Below are 20262 nucleotides of genomic sequence, written 5' to 3'. Positions count from 1 at the left end.
TCAAGCCTATTTCTGCCACCTCCCCTCTATGTGACATTGGGACAGTCATTTAAAAATCTCTGCATTGGTTTTCTTTTTATTTTTTTTTTTAAGATTTATTTATTTATTTGAGAGAGAGAGAGATAGAGGATATACAAGCAGGGGGAGGGGCAGAGAGAGAGAGGGAGAGAATCCTCAAGCAGACTCTCCACTGAGTGGGGGAGCCCAATGTAGGGCTCAATCCCAGGACCCTGAGATCACGATCTCAGCCAAAACCAAGAGTCAGACTCTCAACCGACTAAGCCACTCAGGCGCCCCTCTCCATTGGTTTCTTTGTTTTGAAGAACAAAATTCTAATAATTGTTGTCCTTAATAAAGCCCCACCTACCTAGCAGAGCTATTGTGAAGATCAAATTTCAGCAAACACAAAAGCACACTGTAAAGTACTTTACAAATATTAGTTTTTTTAGCATACTATTATTCTCAGTTCCATACCTGACTCAGTACCTGAACCCAACCAAGAGTCTGTAGTATCTCTCATCTCAAATGTAAATAGCCATGTTTCATTCCCGCGCAGATTAAATGTTAGACAATGAACTATGCCATAATCCAACATCAGTTAAGGGGACATTCACTACAGTTCCGTAATTATGGCTAAAATGACCATATATCCCACTCATCTCGGTTTGCCTGGGCTGTTTCAATAGGAGCATTGCTTTGCACTCTCAAAAGTGCCCCAACTAGAATGATGAATTCTATGGCCGCCCTAATAGAGCAGACATAAAGTTATGGCACCGAGAGGTGGCAAGGAGCTGGGCCTTGGAACTCCCACTGTACTCTCCAGAAGCCCCCTGAAAGCCATCCTAAATAAACAAACAATGTTAGCAAAAACAGTAAGCTTGCTATGCAGAACTAAGCCCCCTTCTAATCAGGCTGCTACTCCTAAGCACCCCCTATCTAAAAATGCTAAAGCTAATGCACACAAATATTCTCCCATTTAAAAATATTACAAACCCACAAAATATTCCAGCCTTAATCAACACTCAAATAAGCACTTGTGCTATACATAAACAACAGAGAAACAATCAGCTGGGAATCTAAATCACTATATTGCATGGTCAACCCAACCTCCTGCATGGCCTTAGGTGAGACACTCAGTTTTCCAGCTGGTTTTCACTTCTGTAAGTCTGGACAATGTTCGTCTCCTCCACTTCCACAGAGCCCATTAGCAAACAGGGGAAGTGCTCGAAGAGTTTTATGAATGCAATGGATTGTCATCTCATAAAGCTTGCTAACTGACTAGGAAAGAAGGCTAGGGTTACTGCACATAAAAAAGCAAAACCTCTACAAGGTGGCAAGTATTTTATTTCCCCTTCTTTGCTGCACAGGTTTCTAATTCAAATGTGGCGGGAACTTACAGAACAGGATGAATAAGGTCACTAAACAGTGAGATGCTGGTTTGCTTGGTGCTAAGGAATTCAGGGGGGATAATCCCTAACCAGGGACCATGGTTGAGCTTCATGAGGCCTATGAAGCCCCCAAATGATAAATGAAGTAGGGGAGTGAGCAGGCACACACATACATGACCACACTTTTCATTGTGTGAGGGAACAATCCCCAGGACAGAGGAAAGGGCCCTCAACAAAGGAAAGACAAATCTCAGTTCTTATGCAGCTACTAACTGGTATGGTTACCTTGGATAAGTCACTTTATCTGTGTGCACCTCAGTTTCCTCCTCTGTCCAAAGGAAGTGTTTGCCTTTTCTACTTCAAAAGATAACTGTGAGGAGGAGGTGGGAAAGCACTGATAACAGTGCTTTAGGAGGATTAGGATTGTAACTTTGTCTCTTTTAAAATCACCCAGAGATGCTGATAAAAATCCTGTCTGGGGAAGGTTCCTATTTGTTTAGAAAGGAACAGCAAAAGAATAAGGAGGACAAAAACACAATAAAAATTCACCTTTACCTTATCCCCCTGCTCCTGGATTTGCTGAACCAAACTGCTCTGGGGAGATGTAAAGATCACAAGTTCAATTTCTGCCCACCTCAGGCTGCTCGGTGACCAGTGTTGCACACTGATAAATGCCTCCCAAACCTCAGCGCACAAAGTGAGAGTTCACAAGGTTAGGCGCATTAATTAGCAGTACTCATTTGGATTCTGTATTCATCAAATACAACAAGCAGCTATTCAATATTTGCCTGTTTGCACTGCTCTAAGATCTCTGATTCAAAGATCCAGTCGGAGAACAAAATAAAGCCCAAGAAAATAAACTAATATAAGCCTGTCACCATCAGAATGTGCCTCAAAGTAAATTAGCAGCTTTAAACTATGGCAAAAGGGTCTGCATAGACCTACAGCAGAGAGAGTATAAGTAATGAAGGTGCAGGTTACAGAAGTGGGTCCCTACCACAAGAGAAAGGAAAGATAAAGCAGTTCCAAGCAACAAGAGGACTTTTGTGCTTTAACAAATTCCTCTTAATTCCTTTTGCTTAGTTTCTTATTGATCTGCAATCCCTCCAGGAAGAACTCAGCATTATACAGTACCTTCCAGTTCCTTTTAAACTCAGTACGTCTGTTCCCATACTTTAATTAGTTTTACCTTCCTATATCTAAAATAAGCCTATATCCCAAATAAGCAACATTTTATAAATAAGTAAACATATGCATTGGTATGCAAAACTAAATAGAGATGCCATGATCTTTTATGTTTTAAGGATCCTTTAGGTTTTATCTTTATGTTAAAGAACAGGATGAAACAGAAAATGTCACTCTTTTTAAAGTAGCCCATAAGACTGCAGTTCTCCACTCTGGCTATAAAACAGCATCACCTATAGAGATTTCTAAATATGTGAATGATTAAACCCAATCTTAGACTTATTCAATCAGAACCTCTAGAGGCTGAATCTCCAGAAAATAGTACTTTTCCTGATATATGGCCACGATATAGAATTAATATCAAAGGGCATAAATTTTACAGCTTCAAAAGCTCTAGAGCAGACCCAAACCAGAAAGAAAAAAAAAAATATCCTCTATATTATTCTCTTTAGGTTTGAAGTAAATGACCATATCTTTTAACAAAAGTTTCCATAAGAACAAACTTCAATTCCGACAGTGATGATCCCCCTGGGAGATGAACACCAAGAACAACAACACTCTCCCTCGTCCTTTTTCTCCATACCCCACCTGGGGCCGATGTGATGCCAAACCAGCACCAAAAGTACAAGAACTGAGCATATATTCAAATAGATGACCACTAATTATGGGACTATCCTAGTTGTTAATAAGATCAGCTGCAGGGGTTCTGATGAGATTCAAGTAATTTCTGGAAAGAACTATGTCAACCCCTCTATTTAGCACTCCAATGATACATGTCCTTTGGACGAGCCTAATAATAGGGGCTTTTTTGGACAATTCTATGGGGAAGTTGGATAGGTATTCAAAGATATTGCTATGAGCTATCCTTTCAAATCTCCTGAAAAATATCAATACTCCCAAACAGCAAGGAGGCAAATTTCAGAGGGTAGGTATCTTAAGCCACATCATTCCTCTGAGGCAGCTTTACCTGTTCTTCTAACCTAACTCGGCTTCAGCCTCATCTGCTCAAGGTTTCTAATAGCAAAAGGAAAGGGAAGGCATTTTATACACTCACCTAAAGCATCCAGATGATGTCTCATAGGAAGCAGTACTGCTCTACCCACAGTAGGGCCTGGGCTTTTTTCCAATCATCCTCCCTATCTAACAAAGAAAGGCAACAGAAACTTCCCTCTCTCAACCAAGCCTTCACTGATTAAAACCATAAGGCTGAATTCCCCCAGGAAGGAGAATGGAATTTTCTTGTTGCAGATTATTGCAAGGACTCAAAAAAATCTGTGCAGGCAGGGGCTAAGTGGCAGAGAATTAAGAAACAAGCCCAGCACTTAGAATTATGAGACATCAAGAAAACCAGGTTAAAAAATTATTATACAGCCTGGAGAAGAAAAAACAAAAGCAATTATGGTTGTGCTTGAGTGATTTTTTCCCCCTGTAATATCCACAATTTCAATAATGTGATTACAATTCTTTTAGGATTAAAAAAATATTTTTATTTGTATCTCTAAATGTAAATTCATTGATGAAACTAATCATATCACTCTCCAAAATTATTTCAGGAAACACTCTCCACCACTGCATCCTTAGAATGAACACACACACATACACACACACCATCTGAGTTATAAACAGGAATACCAACCTGGCTGTCCCGTGCTGGGAATCCATGATAACCTGGGGTCAGAGGCTCGTTCTAGGAAAAAGAAAAGAAAATTAAACTATAAGACAAAAGAAAACATTAAGAATCACCAAAATCATCCAAACTGATCAAATACAAATTCCTACAACAGTTCCTAAGGTGTTCCATTGCTATCTTCCACTCTAACTACATACCTCTCCAAGTTCAGCCTCTACAATGGCAAAAACTAAACCAAACAGATAGTATTTGCTTCAAAACACAACTCATAAACACTATTTTCCTCCCAGTAGAGCTAAATTTGTTTCCTTCCCAATATATCTCAAACATGGAGCCACTGTGATTTGGGGCAAATCAACTCCTAACTTCACACTGTGGGATGTTAGCCTCTCTGGCCCTTAACCACTAAAAGGTAGTAGGAATCACGAACATTGGGACAACCAAAAACATTCACACGCTCCCAGAAGTCTCCTGGCTGAACGGTACTGAGAGCTGAACACGCTCCCCCTACTGAGAACCACCCCATGGCCTGGAAGTTTTAGGCACTCCCTATCATTATGTGTTCCTTCAGTTCTTTGAACCCTACATGAAATCCCGTCTCTGCAGAGGACTTCCTCTACCACCCTATATCACCCAATGGACCCAAGTGACTCCTAACATGTATATATTTATTTAAATGTATTTAAGCTACTTGTACAATGTCCTTTTCATATTATTTACAACTCAATAAATCTTATTTTTGTAAAAGTATATCATATTGAGTATCTCATCTTCACATTAACCACTAAATCAAGATCCTTGAGGACAAGAATGATAGTCCATACAAGCTGTGCAAACCCTAATTTAGTATAAGGTCATATGGCATGAGCATTGGGTCATTCATGGCTTGACCCATTCAATCATTCAGTCAACATATACTGAATATTTTTTTTAAAGGGGAGAAGGGAAGAAGGGCAGAGAAAGAGACAGCATCTTAAGCAGGCTCCACATTCAGCACAGAGCCCAACTCGGGGCTCAATTTTACGACCCTGAGATCACGATCTGAGCCAAAATCAAGAGTTGGATGCTTAACTGACTGACTCACTTAGGCTCCCTGGACACCTAATATTTTAAAAGTACTGTTAGATAACTAATAATTATGAGTAAGAAAGGTGAATAACACAAGGCCCTTGCCTTCAAGTGAACTTTTAAGTGGGAGGAGATACATGTGCACACACAAGTGCTTTTGTAATTTTTTCAATGTGCTCAACACAATTACTTGGAAAATACTCATCCTCTTCTTCCATCCATTTATGTTTTCATTCCCACTGGCAGAATAACAAGGTTAAGAATTTGCATTGATACGATTTTCATATATTGCAAGACAGCACTTTCCAACTAATGGTACATCTGCTTTGACAAGATATCCTTATCTTTGATAATCAAAAATCCACACTGCATTCAAAAACATGAAAACCAGGGACAACATAAGCTCAATTCAGAGACCCCATGTCTGTTCATCACAGTCACCCAGCAATCTAGCACAGTGTCTAACACACAGTGGGCACAAAACAATGGATAAATAAATAAATGGAGTTCAATAAGCTGAAGTTATTTTGGCATTCATCACTAATTCGATCACAGGCAATCCATGTTCTCTCTTTTTGATTCCTAAATCTCTATTTTGGATATTTATAAGTTAAGTCTCCTCAGAGAAAGCACACCAAAGATAATAGACTAAGAAAATTAGAGGAGCCAAACAATCCTGAGAAAGAAAAGCAAGGATTCATGTTTTCTGATTTCAAAGTTTCCTGCAAAGCTACAGTAATCAAGACAGTATGATACTAGCCTAAGGATAGACATATAGGCTAATGTGCTACAACTGAGAGTCCAAAAATAAACCCTTAAAATTATGATAAACTGATTTTGGAAAGGGGGCCAAGAAAAATCAATGGGGGAAAAAAACAGTCTTCTCAACAAATGGTGCTGGGACACCTGGATATCCAAATGTAAAAGTATGACGTTGGAATGCGGTCTTACACTGTATAGAAAATTAATTCAAAAGAGATCACAGACCTAAAACCATAAAACTCTTAGAAGAAAACACAGAAGCAAATCTTTATGACTTTTGGTTAAACAGTAGTCTCCTCAGTAGAAGACCAAAAAACAAGTGACAAAGGAAACAACAGTTAAATCAGGCTTCAACAAAATTAAAAACTTCTGGGACTCAAAAGGTGTCAACAGACACCATCAATTCTGGGAATCTAATGTCTTTCAAAGTGATTATAGTTAATAATACTATATTATATATTTGAAAGGTACAAAGAAAGCAGATCTTAAATGTTCTCACCATAAAAAATAAATGGTAATTATATGACACGTTAGCCAACACTGTGACTGTGTTGGTAATCACTTCCCAATATGTAAATGCACCAAATCAAAATCTTGTACATCTTGGGGCACCTCGGTGGCTCAGTGGTTGAGCATCTGCCTTTGGCTCAGGTGGTGATTCCGGGGTCCTGGGATCAAGTCCTGCATCGGGCTCCCCACAAGGAGCCTGCTTCTCCTCCTGCCTATGTCTCTGCCTCTCTGTGTATTACTGGTGAATAAAATAAAATCTTAAAAAAAAAATCTTGTACATCTTGAACTTACACAATGTAAGAGGTCAGTTATACCTCAATGAAGTGAGAGGGGACTCCCATCAGTAAATGAACAGACAACTCAGAAAATGGAAGAAAATACTGCAAGTCATCTGTCTGATAAAGGGCCTGTATTCAAAACATATATAAAGAACTCTTAAAAAGACCATCTGAATTTTAAAATGGGGAAAGGATCTGCACAAAAAGTTCTCCAGAGAAGACATACAAATGGCCAATAAATGAAATGCTACTCAACCTCATGAGTCATTAGGGACATGAAAATCAAAACTGCAGTGAGAAAATATTTCACACTCATTATGAAAAAAAGAAACTTCAGTGAAGATGTGGAGAAAGTGGAATCTCATACATACTGGTAGAAACATAAAGTGTTATGTAAAGGCACTTTTGGAATGTCTGGCAGTCCTTCAAAATGTTACAACAGAGTTACCATGTGATCCAGCAATTCCACACTAGGTGTAAGGAAGAAAACTGAAAACACAGATCCACACAAAACCTCGTACAGAAATGTGCATAACAGCTTTACTTCAGAATTTCCAAGAAGTAGAAACAATCCAAATGTTCACCAGTTGATGAGTGGATAAATAAAGTATGATATAACCATAATTGAATGTTATTGGGTAATAATACAAAGGAACAAAGTATTGATACAACCTAATACTGAAAACACCATACTAAGTGGAAAAAAAGCCCAGCAAATTGTATGACTCCATTTATATGAAATATCCAGAATGAACAAATGCACAGAGAAAGAATAGAGATTAGCAGCTCTAGGGGATAAAAGGGCGAAATGGGGAATGAGTGGTAACAGGTGCTGGGTTTGGTTTTGGTGATGACAACGTTCTGGAATTAGTGATGACAGATACACAGCTTTATAATTATACTAAAAACTACCAAAACACTAAAAAGTACTACTAACACTTTAAAAGGGTAAGATTTATAGCCGGTGAATTCTATGTCAATCAACCTGTTATTTAACAATAGTAAGGATAATAATGGGCCATACATACATAGTTAGCTACACTCATACTAATTTTTACAGGGGAGACATACAGCTTAGACTGTAACAAAAAGAACAGGGCTCCTTCTGAAATCCACAAGTAAGTGTCCTGTTTGTTCTACATTCTGTAATTTACTTCAACATCAGATTTTAACAATGATTATAATAAAGATGGTGATAACTACTAGACACTGAGCAATTAAATCAGGTATAATTTTAGGATGGAGGGGAGGAGGAATAGAAAGCAGCAAAAAAAAAAAAAAAAAGGAGGTAACAAAACATAGGTACTAGGTGGGGGAAAAAAACCTTTCAATCCAGGTCTGTTTGACTCCAAATCCCTATTCTTTCCATTTTATCAAGTTCTCTTCCACAATAACCATTCCACATTATTTTTTTTAAAGTAACTATTCCTAGATTGTCTGATAAAGAAATTATATGATTAAGAAAGTAATGGAAAACACCCAAAAACAAATTAACATTCATCACTCCCAGAGAATATCCCACATAGAAACTATATTCTTGAGTTCGACAACGCTGAGAACTTCTTATAAGGAAAAAAATCAAACCTACAAGGTGGTATTGTCAGAAGTTAACACTTCTGTTAACAGGTTGCACAGATAGATGTCAGAGCAAATGGCCTCACTCCTTCACCGGCCTTAGCAAAGTCAAGTTCCTACTCACCAGCCCTCAGAGACTCTCTGCCTATGAAAGTGGCCAACCCTTAACGACAAAGGCTTATTTTATTTTTTAATTTTATCATGTAAAAATCTGTCTCTTCATAATGCATTAACTTTGCACTTTTTTAATTTATAGAAATGGATTTTATCACATGTACTCTTTAGCAATTTCCTCTTTTCTTTGCTCAAAACTATGAAATTTGCTCATCTCCCCTTATGCATCTTACTCTATCTCACTGTGACCCCTATTTTGAATTCTATCTTATGACTATGTCACAATTTATTCATCTGTCTTATTCTCCTGTTAATAGATTTTTAAATTGTTTCCAGGTATGCTTTTTCTTTGCACTCACAAAACCATGATGTCTATGAACATTCTTTTGGATTTGAGACATTATTTTTCACTCATGAAACTGGCAAAAATGAAAACAAAAATATCATGAGTTAGCAAGAAGAATAAATAGGCACCTTCACATCTAATAGTAGGAATATAATAAGTATATTGAGATCGCTGCTTTGGAAAGCAATTTGACAATAATCATTAAAATGCTAAGTACACATACCGTCTTGTAATTTCCCATCTCTGCCCTCTGTAGCCACTCCTGCGTGTGTGCTCAAAGAAGCATGTGCGAAGACCTTCAATGCACTGCTGTTTGTAATAGTGAAAACTTGGTAAGAACCTTGGTCTCACTAAACAATGAGAAATAGTGCTAATTATTATATTTCAACACCCTGTGTACAAGTTTTTAAAAAGGTAAAATCTCTACAAACTACCTAGTGACATATTAAATAATAGCAGTGTATTTTTTCTCAATTATAATACAAAAAGAGGGATTTCTACATGCATATAAAAAGTAAATAAATGTAGAGTAATAAATGCATAAGGGAGAAGATTTGTGGAAGGCCAAGAGAACATGCTTTATCTGAACTGTTTCAATTTTACAAAATGTAAAATTCACGTATTACTTGGAATATTATAAAGAACCCAAAAAGTCACTATTACCAGTGTTCCATAAGATTTTATAACTTACAAACACATTCATATAATCTTATTTAGTCCTCACAATGCAGAAAATAGGTTTTATAACCCTCATTTTACAGATAACAAAACTGAATCTCAGGAAAATTAAGTGATTTGCTCAAAGCCAAATAGCTAATGATAATGACTGAGCTGTCCTCACACTTAGCTCTTAACTCTGTACCCAGGGCTTCTGCTGCTTCATGACAACCAGTAAAGAACACTCCTCTGGCCCTGGGATGGTGCTGACCATCTAAGACGTGCAGATCTGAGTTTTTAATCAGTGTAAAAATAATAACTGGTATTTAAAGCAGAGATGGAATTACAAGGCTAGCTAATGGAACAGATGGGATAGAAATCAGACGTGTTAAGCTCCAAGAGAAAAGGCTTTAGCAGCTATGCATGTGCCTCTGTAAGCAAAAGTTCTGGCCTAGCAAGACTGAAAGAGTTCAAAACGGACTCTGCCGAGGCAGAGAAGCTGCTTGAAAATAAAAACATATAAGAAATAAAATACCGGGGCAGCCTGGCTGGCTCAGTGGTTTAGGACCACCTTCAGCCCAGGGCCCATCCAGTTCCACATCAGGCTCCCTGCATGGAGCCTGCTTCCTCCCTCTACCTGTGTCTGCCTCTCTCTCTGTGTCTCTCTCAAAAAATTAATAGAACCTTAAAAAAAAAAAAAAATACCAACCATAAGAATCCTTAGTGACTATAGAGGTCAGCAATTAACCCTGTTTAGAAGCTTCTGGTTTAGTGGCCTTGTGAAAGAATAATAGAAGGCTCCTTGAGTAATGGGCAAATAGAATTGTGGTGGGCCATGGATATAGAGTGGACACTGAGAGAAGAAAATTAGCACCTTTCTATTCCTTCACAGGCACCTTAGAGGCTCCCACATGCACCTATGTTTGAAAAATTCATTTGGGCAAAATAATCTTTCCCTTATTCAGTAAGAATAATTGAACAATTGCCTATGACCAGTGCAATGTTAGTGTCCTTGCCCTTGAAGAGTTCAAACTTACAATAATTACAAGATAACGTGACTGATAACTAACATCTACTAAAACAAACAACTCAACAACAAACCAACCTCAAGTCTCCAGAAGATCTTCCGGAACAATGTGTGTGGGAAGGAGGGTGAGTGCTCACTGAAGGACCACACCTCAGCACGGTGACTGATGGCATGCTTACAAGTCAGCATGTTTTCTAAAGCCACTTTCCTAAATGATTCTGAAAATCAATACCATTTCTGAATGATTAGCCAAATATCTGGCGATTGCAAAAGTACCCAAAATACTACACCTGAGAGGAAAAGCAAAAGGTACGGCTTCCTTAAGCATTTTTAAAATACAGTTAAAAGAGAAGTATTAGGAGAAATTAACAACACTGAAGATCGAAAACTCCCTGCATTCATACAGAAATATAGCAGTGACAGAATACTCTAGCCATAACTTCTGAACAATGGAATGATCCATAGAACATTAACCAGAGCCTAAGGAAGACACCCTCTGCCAATCTCTCCTGGTTTCACCTGCTTAACAGATTGCATGTTCCATGTCCAGAAATTTATTACAAGGGTATTTCTCACTGGCTTCTATCACTGATGAGGGCTGGCTAGGAGCAGGATAGAAAAAACCAGAAATGCACAATGCAGTGACAACCAAGCAATTTTTTAAAAAGACAAATAAAAATCCACCCATTGTCTTTCTTTTGTGTCTAACAAAATCCAACCCATTTCACAAAATGGAAGAAAAGAAAAATACTGAGAATGGAACAAAGTAAATTCTTGACACCAGGCAATTTGGGGAGAGGGGAGTAAAAAAAAAGCAGCAAAGGAAAGAAATGAAGCTGTCCTCCACAAACAAAACTTGGGCAACGGTAACAAACCCAGATTTTTCACTGACTTATTCGCGGTTGAAAATGAACTTCAAGTTACCCTACGCACATTTAACAATGGAAGGACAGATTGATTTAAACCACACTGGCTGGAAAAAGAAGCAAATCAAGTTTCCCAAGATACTTCACTACCTTGTTTTGCAGCCAAAGTCACTGTTTGTCAAGTATGGACATGGAAGGGAACACCACAGGAACGGAAGGTGAACCTAACTTCCATGTGCTACTGCATGCAAAAACCAATCCTAGCAACAGCAACCTTTGGCTCTGGAAGAGAGACTGCTAAATAACCAGAGGGCATCTTTCTGTTTCCAAGCAATACAGGGTTCAAGGTACTCAGAGATAAGATGAAGACTTACAGGGATATGAATCTGGTAGTATCTAACAACACAGTCCCAACCTAAGTCCTACTATTAACTGGTAAACTAAGTTTTCATTCTCCAATAAAATAAAACATAATTTATTCTACATCCCGATGAAGACAACTGATGAAAGGTACTTTGTCACACTCACCACCTTCAACCCCAAGTTGAAGTTTTTAAGTTTAAAAAAATGCCTTGTATCAGTAAAATGTTTCATGTTAAAATCTGACATAGGGATTTATTTGGAACACACTAAAATTCCCTCTTTTCAGTAACAGTGTCAGATTTTGAAGAGATAACTAATCAAACCCCTTTTCTTTATAGGTGAGGAGACTGATGCTCAAAGAGAAGTGCTCTGGCCTAAGTTCTTCGACTAAGCAGATAGAAGAGAACCCAGAGCTAAGAACTCTTGCCTCTCAAGTCAGAGAAGTGGTCGTACCTCAGACTCTGCTAATTGCAGATATGAGTAGCTCCTTCCATGATACAACCCAGAAAGCAGGAGCTTTGGGGGTGAAAGAGACGTAGACTCCAATACTGGTTGTATCACTTTCTAACTCTGTGACTCTGGGCAAATTACTTAAACTCTCTGAGCCTCAATTTTCTCAAATGTGTAATAAATAAACTTTACCTCATAAAGTTGTGATGATTAACTGAAATAATTGTGGTCAGCTTATCCGGCACAGTATTTAACATGCAGTGAAAGAGTTCCACAGAATTCTTTCTCCACCCCCGTGTCTATCAGTTGCAAATGACTCGAGAGAAAAATTCAAATTCATTCCTACAAAGTCACAAATTTCCAAATAACTAACCTTCAATTTTTCTTAGCTTACTCTAAAGTCAGTTCTTTAGAAATATGTGCAAATGGCCATCCAGCACACTGAAGGTGTTCAAAAACTAGATGTAAAAATTAGTCATGTTGTGAATCCATTCCAGCGTTCAATAGAAACCAGTGAGATTAGCTCTACGGAGACCAAAGCAACTTGGCCTTTTAGGTGATATATATGTGCTTCATACAGCTAAGCAGTCCACTCTGCTGGGATCAATTCCTGATTGGCTAACACTCCCAGGTCTTAAATTTCCTTTACAAATCCATTTTGTTATTATTTTTTAAAATTAAAATACAATCATAACCAAGTTATATTTTGAAGTACATTAATAATAAAATCTACCCCTTCTGGTACTAAAGTTTGAGATTGTTCTATAAATATTCTTCAGCAGTTTCTATTTTTCTTTTTTTTAAATTTTTTTTATTTATTTATGATAGGCACACAGTGAGAGAGAGAGAGAGAGAGAGAGAGAGGCAGAGACACAGGCAGAGGGAGAAGCAGGCTCCATGCACCGGGAGCCCGACATGGGACTTGACCCCGGGTCCCCAGGATTGCACCCTGGGCCAAAGGCAGGCGCCAAACCGCTGCGCCACCCAGGAATCCCCCTATTTTTCTTTTAAAAAATTGTGGTGACATATAAAATTTACCATTTCAGCCATTTTTAAGTGTATGGTTATGTGGCATTATGTACTTTCGCAATATTGCGTCGCCAACACTAGTGTCTCCAGAACTCTCCAACTGAAACTCTGTAGTCATTAAACTCCCCATTCTCCACCTCCCACCCTCTGGCAACCACCATTATACTCTGTCTCTATAAATCTGACTATTCTAGGAACCTTATGTAAGTGGAATCATATCCTTTTGTCACTGACTTGTTTTTACTTACCATGTCTTCAAGGTTCATTCACACTATGTCGCAAGTCAGGATTTCCTTCTAAGGCTGAATAATATTCCATCGTATGGATAGACCCCATTCAGTTTAACCATTCATCTGTTCATGTATATTGGGCTGCTTCCACTTCTTGGCTACTGTGAATAATGCGACTAAGAACATGGGTGCATAAATATCTATTGGACTCCCTGCTTTCAGGTCTGTGTGTATACCTCCAGAAGTAGAAGTAGGCTGCATTATGGGTATTTTTGTTTAACATTTTGAGGAATCGTATACCCCTTTCCTCGACAGCTGTACCAGTTTACATCCCCTCTAGCAATACACAAGGATTCCAATTTCTCCACATCCTCACCAACACTTATTTTCGGGTTTTCAATTTTTTTCAGTAGCCATTCTATTGCCATCCTGATTTGCACTGCCCCTTTGATTAGAGATGTTGAGAATCATTCTAACTGCTTACTGGCCATTTGTAATTTCTTATTTGGAGAAATCTCTATTCAAGTCCTTTGCCAATTTTTTAATCAGGCTGTTTCTTTCATGTCTGGTATTTTCGCCATAAGCGATTTTGCCACAAGCATTTTTTTTTCTGCAAACATGTTCACTACATAACTAAGTGGCCATAAAGATAAATTCCCATAAAAGATAAATTCTGGCCATAAAAGATAAATTCACAAATGATAAGAGGGACATAATGAAACATGAAAATGAATAATAAAAGACTACTGAGAAATACAAAATACTTGAATACATTTGAAATGTATCGTGTAGACTCATAGCAATAGTGTTGTGGATTATACCTATCGCTTGTCTTTAAAGTCTTTCATTCACAGTATTATACTCTTTCTTTTTCTTTTCTTTTTTTTTTTTTTTGGCCTCTTGATTGGTCTTGTCCAGCATCTCACTTCTCCTTTTTTCATTAAAATTTCTTCCTTCAATAGAAGAGTTTCCAAATACTAGGATGTCTATTTACAACTAGGCTTTATATTGCATTGTGAAAGCCTTCTACACTGCTGTTCTTAGCATCCTGTCACATTTGCCAACAGATATTACAAAGTTCTACGGGAAGTACAGGTTCAAAACTCTGCACCACTATATGGACCACAGGGAGGCTAAGACTTATATAATATAAAAATGGGAGTACTATGTCAAGAGAAATAAAACCAAACTGTCAACCACTTGACAAAACCAACAACTGTCAAACTGTCAACCAGTTATTTTTTTTATCTTTTACCATAAAATTGCCTTACAGCCAATTGGTTATGCATAAAAAAATGCTTGTGGCAAAGATACCTTCCATGAAACAACATAGAACTTGCTTTTTTGTTGTTGAGTTGTAGGAGTTCTTTAAATATTTTGGATATTAATCCCATGCTAGATATAGGATTTATAAATATTTTCTCCCATCTGGGGCTACTTTTCCCTTGAGTTGATGGTATGTATGCATCCTTTGATGTACAAAAGTTTTTCATTTTCATGAAGTTCAATTTATCTTTTTAAAATCTATGCTTTTAAGTGTCATATAAGTTAAGTGTCCATTCTTGGACATTAAGTGTCCAAGAATCTATTGCTAAATCCAAGGTCATGAAGATTTAGCCCTGTTTTCTTCTTAGAGTTTTATAGTTTCAGATCTTGTGTTTAGGTCTTAGATCCATTCAAAGTTAATTTTTATATATGGTGTAAGGCAGGTCCAAATTCAGGGGGTTCTGCATGTGGCTTACTTATATTTGAAGTTCCTTAAATCTCTATTTGCCATATTCTTCCTGGTTTCTGAGCATCTGGAATTAAATATGTATCCTACCCATATGCTGGTTATCCATTAGCTGACTCTCAGCTTCAAATACATCCTTTTTGCCTGCTCTGTGAAAATGGATCTGGGCCTTTTAAGAAATCTTTCCTTTGTCGACACGCGTGTAGTCAAGCTGCGTCAGTAGAGGGCCCAGGAGACACACTCTAGGGGAAAAGGGTTTTGTTTCCAGGTCCCAATGTGCCTTCTCAGCAGTTTCCTACAAGACAAGGGGTCTTCCTCCTTCCTGGCTCCTGAAGCACCTAACAGTAGGTAGCAGCACCCAGCTGCCAGTACCTTTCCCTCAGGAACTCCCTTTGGGCTGGTATAGATCTGGTAAGACAACTCCCTGTAAATAGCTTTCCTCAAGACAGGTGTCCTCCTCTTTTTGAAAGCCTTACAGCACTCAGCTTTAAAGAAAACCTACATTAGTATCTGGTTTTGCTAACTGAAAGAAATCCAAAGAGGATTTTTGCTTTCACAAAGAAAGGTAGAAAGTGAAAAGTGTTCAGTGTCTGTCTTGCAGCAAGCCATGACAGAGACAGTGCCCACCTCCAGCAGCTACAGTGGTACCACCAAGCTCCTTCCCGGGAAACCACACTCAGCCTCACAGCACCAAGCCACCTATCTCTGAACTGTATCTGTAAGCAACAGTGCTTTAGCTCTATTTTGTGTATGAGTTAGCATGATGTGTCCGAAGATATCAAAAACACCTAAGAGAAGTTATTTTTAGGGTCTATAAATGCTCAAATTTTTTCCATATATATATTTTTAAATATTTTATTTATTTATTCATGATAGAGAGAGAAAGAGAGAGAGAGAGAGGCAAAGACATAGGCAGAGGGAGAAGCAGGCTCCATGTCGGGAGCCTGACATGGGACTCGATCCCGGGTCTCCAGGATCACGCCCTGGGCCAAAGGCAGGCGCTGAACCACTGAGCCACCCAGGGATCCCCTTTTTCCATATATATTAATGGTAATCATTTCTTTACTCCATGTAGGCTTACAAAGAGTTTCATAGGAATGCTCTACTTTTGGATGGCAGAGAAAAGTAGAGCACCCTCAAAAGTAGATTTCTGGCAACTTTTAAAAAAGCAGATTCCCAACAAGTTCTGCAGGTCTGGCATCACAGGGACTCAGACAGCTAGCTCTCTGCCACTCAAGAGAGCCATAGCCATGTCCTCTCCAACAAAATCTAGATCTCAGCCCCTGATGCAGGGGATGGGGAAGGGGGTGGGGGGACAGTTCTGTCTGGGTGCTTTATCCCAACCCTAGGGGTACCTGCTATTATATATTAATTATATCAATGATATTTTATCATATATCATATTATTACATTATATTATACCTACTACTATATTGAGGTCTCTTTATTTCTTAATACAGGCAAGCTGAAACACAATGTTAACAGCCACTTACTATACACAGGACAGACATTATGTTTACTGTTTTCTATACATTATTATTTGGTGTTCTCATTAAACTCTGTGATATACCTTTCTATAGTAAGAAAATAAGGCTCAGAAAACTGCAATTTGCCTACAGTAATATAACCAGGTCTGTCTGACACTAAAGTCCCTGCTAATTCTCTATGATAGCATCTAGTTTTCTTCACAGAACTTGAACCTAGGAACACCTTTTAAGGAACTAAAATACCTATGGAAAGGAAAAGAATGTAGAAGTCTTGACTGCCATCTTTAGAAAGGACAGCTTGACTGCTGGGGATTTAACCCAAAGATACAAATGCAATGAAACGCCGGGACACCTGCACCCCGATGTTTATAGCAGCAATGGCCACAATAGCTAAACTGTGGAAGGAGCCTCAGTGTCCATCGAAAGATGAATGGATAAAGAAGATGTGGTTTATGTATACAATGGAATATTACTCAGCCATTAGAAACAACAAATACCCACCATTTGCTTTGACGTGGATGGAACTGGAGGTTATTATGCTGAGTGAAATAAGTCAATCAGAGAAGGACAAACATTATATGGTCTCATTCATTTGGGGAATATAAAAAACAGTGAAAGGGAATAAAGGGGAAAGGAGAAAAAATGAGTGGGAAATATCAGAAAGGGAGACAGAACATGAAAGACTCCTAACTATGGGAAACGAACTGGGGGGTGGTGGTGGAAGGGGAGGTGGGCGGGGGGGGGGGGGTGACTGGGTGACGGGCACTGAGGGGGGCACTTCATGGGATGAGCACTGGGTGTTATTCTATATGTTGGCAAATTGAACACCAATAAAAAATAAATTTATATTAAAGAAAAAAAAAAAGAAAGGACAGCTTGAAAGGCTGGGCTTGGTTGGTGTCTGAGAACTCAGATTTCATTTCAGGAGGGTCCTATCCCCAGAACTGATAAAAGACTGGCCCACCATGCCTAAATTGTGCAAATAATACAGATTATATGGAATACTTCCTTCTGAGAGTCTGGATTTGGGGTGTAGAGTAGGTAGAGTTCCCTCTGTGAACTACCCTTCCCACCTATACCCTCCCACCACCACCACCCCCAAAAGAAAAATCTCAGCACTGCTTCTCTAACTCACTTCCTTGGCAGACAACATTGTCACAACTTACTGCTGAAGGAAGTAAGCAAATCCTGTGTGACTCCACTGAGAGAGACCTCTTGGGAGCTTGAGCCTAATTTCTTCTGGACTTCACCTCTACGCACTCTTTCCCATTGCTGATTCAGCTTTATAACCTTTCACTGTTATAAATTCACAGTCATGACAATGACTGCAAGCCATGTGTATTAACTATATGTTGAGTTCTGTACATCCTAATGAATCACTGGACCCAGGACAGTCTTGGGGACCCCCAACACAACCTATGACATGCTAAGCATTTTATTAAATGCAGGGGACACAAAGATGAATAGGTTCTCTGCCTTGAAGGAATTTTAAGTCTATTTAAATTTCCCTTCTCTCACTTCTCTGATCTTCACTTCTTAGTCTATTACCACTTAAAATAGATTAGATACATTTCCCTAAGCTAAATTTCATTCTTAGTGCTGAAGTGATGCTAAATATTTAATAAGCCCATCAGGCAAAATCTGAGATACAAAGCTCTAATAAACTCAAAGGCCATACATATTTTCTCTTTACTTTCCCCATCTTATTGTGTTCCTCATTAAAAATAAATTGGCAAACCCTTGTACATTGCTGGTAGGAATATAAAATGTTACAGCTGCTACAGAAAGAAACCAGGTGGGTGGTTCCTCCAAAAGTTAAATATAGAGCTACCATATGGCCTAGCAATTCCACTCCTAGGTATATTCCCAAAAGTAGCAAAAATGGATACTCCAACAAATACTTGTACACACAGGATCATCACAGCACTATGCACAACAGCAAAGAGGTGAAAAGAACACAAATGTTCATCAACTAATGAGAAGATAAATTGTGTATTATACATACAAAGAAATAGGATTTGGCTATAAAAAGAAACAAAGTACTAATATACGCTACAATATGGATGAACCTTGAAAACATGGTGCTAAGTGAAAAGAGCCAGACACAAAATGTCACAGACACAAAATGTCACATTTATATGAAATGTGCAGAATAGGTAAATTCATAGAGGCAGAAGGCAGACTGGTGGTTGTCAGGAGCTGAGGAGAAGGGGAAAAGGAGGGTCACTACTTACTGGGTATGGGGCTCTTCTTAGGGTGATGAAAATGTTTGGAAATAGACAGGGGTGATTGTTGCATAACACTGCGAATATAATAGATACCAACAAACTGTTCACTTTAAAAAAGGTTAATTTTTGGTGAATTTCATCTCAATATGGGCATCCCTGGGTGGCTCAGTGGTTTAGCACCTGCCTTCGGCCTGGGTTGTGATCCTAGAGTCCCGGGATCAAGTACAACATCGGGCTCCCTGCATGGAGCCTGCTTCTCCCTCTGCCTGTGTCTCCGCCTCTCTCTCGGTGTATCTCTCATGAATAAATTAATAAAATATTTTTAAAATTTTTTTCATCTCAATAAAAACAATGTTTTTAAGCAATGCAGTATACTGTATGGTGTAAATAAAGAAAACCCATCTTCCTGAAGTCATCTGAATGGATATATACAGCTTGAAATAAAATCATCTGCAGCTATAATAGATATGAGAGTGCTGTATGTCAACATATGTCCTAAAAAACTATCTGAGACTTCAAATGGTTCTAAGCAATGATACAGATACTGATACAGGAGAGTATGTATTTTCTTCAAAACATGTTTCTACTTATATAATTTTGTATATTATTTTGGATATGGATGAATAAACAAAATTAACATTTTAGAGACATCTGCCTATTTTAGAGACATATCCCTGAAAGCTTATATATTTAGGTCAGCCAATCCTTTCAATGGGGAAACAGCACTAAGTCTCATATTCAGGGTTTCCTTATGTGCAACCATATATTCAGCACATAGACATATCTTTTTTTTTTTTTTTTAAGTCTAAAAGGGTATACCCCAAAATGTTTAGTGATTACGTTTTGGTATTGACTTTGGATTTACAAGTGATACACATTATTTTTCTTCTACCTATCTGTATTTTCCAATTTTTCAACAATGAACATGTATTATTTTTACTTAACCATCAAAAAATGGAAACAAAGTACTTCTCAAGGATGCTGTGAAGATTAAATGAGATAATACACCTTGAGCCCTCAGCACAGTATTCAGGATATTATAAGTATGCAATGTTAGGTAGCATGGGTATTATTATGTGTAGGATTTTGTAAATATTCTTCCGGATACGCATCTTTCATTAGCTATAAGAAAAGCATTCAACTTAATCTAGGCCAGGGTCACCTGACTTAAGGCTAAATTACTATAATAGTAGTTTTTTGCTGATTCAACAACCTCCATTCACCACTTCCCAATTTTCTTAGCCAGAGCCAGGTTTAATTTCAAGAAAACGCCATCCATATCACTCCCATGCTAATGGCCCTCCACTGCTTACATGATTAGGCTCCAAACATCCTAA

The 20262-nt window shown here is 38.3% G+C and overlaps 1 protein-coding gene across 12 annotated transcripts in view; it reads right to left on the bottom strand.

The window, feature by feature from the left end:
* The window catches only part of RBFOX2 (RNA binding fox-1 homolog 2), a 275598-nt gene that overhangs the window by 182276 nt on the left and 73060 nt on the right, over nt 1-20262 (bottom strand). For all 12 annotated transcript variants that reach the window (XR_005365632.1, XM_038550702.1, XM_038550705.1 and 9 more), the window contains exon 2: nt 4210-4260. Coding sequence is in view for 11 of the 12 variants with exons in the window: in XM_038550702.1 (XP_038406630.1) it covers nt 4210-4260 (51 nt within the window). In the remaining variant the exon portion in view is untranslated. The remainder of the gene's footprint in view (nt 1-4209; nt 4261-20262) is intronic.

The sequence above is a fragment of the Canis lupus genome, chromosome 10 (genome assembly GCF_011100685.1).
Source record: "Canis lupus familiaris isolate Mischka breed German Shepherd chromosome 10, alternate assembly UU_Cfam_GSD_1.0, whole genome shotgun sequence".
NCBI classification, from domain to species: domain Eukaryota; kingdom Metazoa; phylum Chordata; class Mammalia; order Carnivora; family Canidae; genus Canis; species Canis lupus.
Note: the sequence above shows the minus strand (reverse complement) of the source record. Positions and strands in the feature narration are given on the sequence as shown.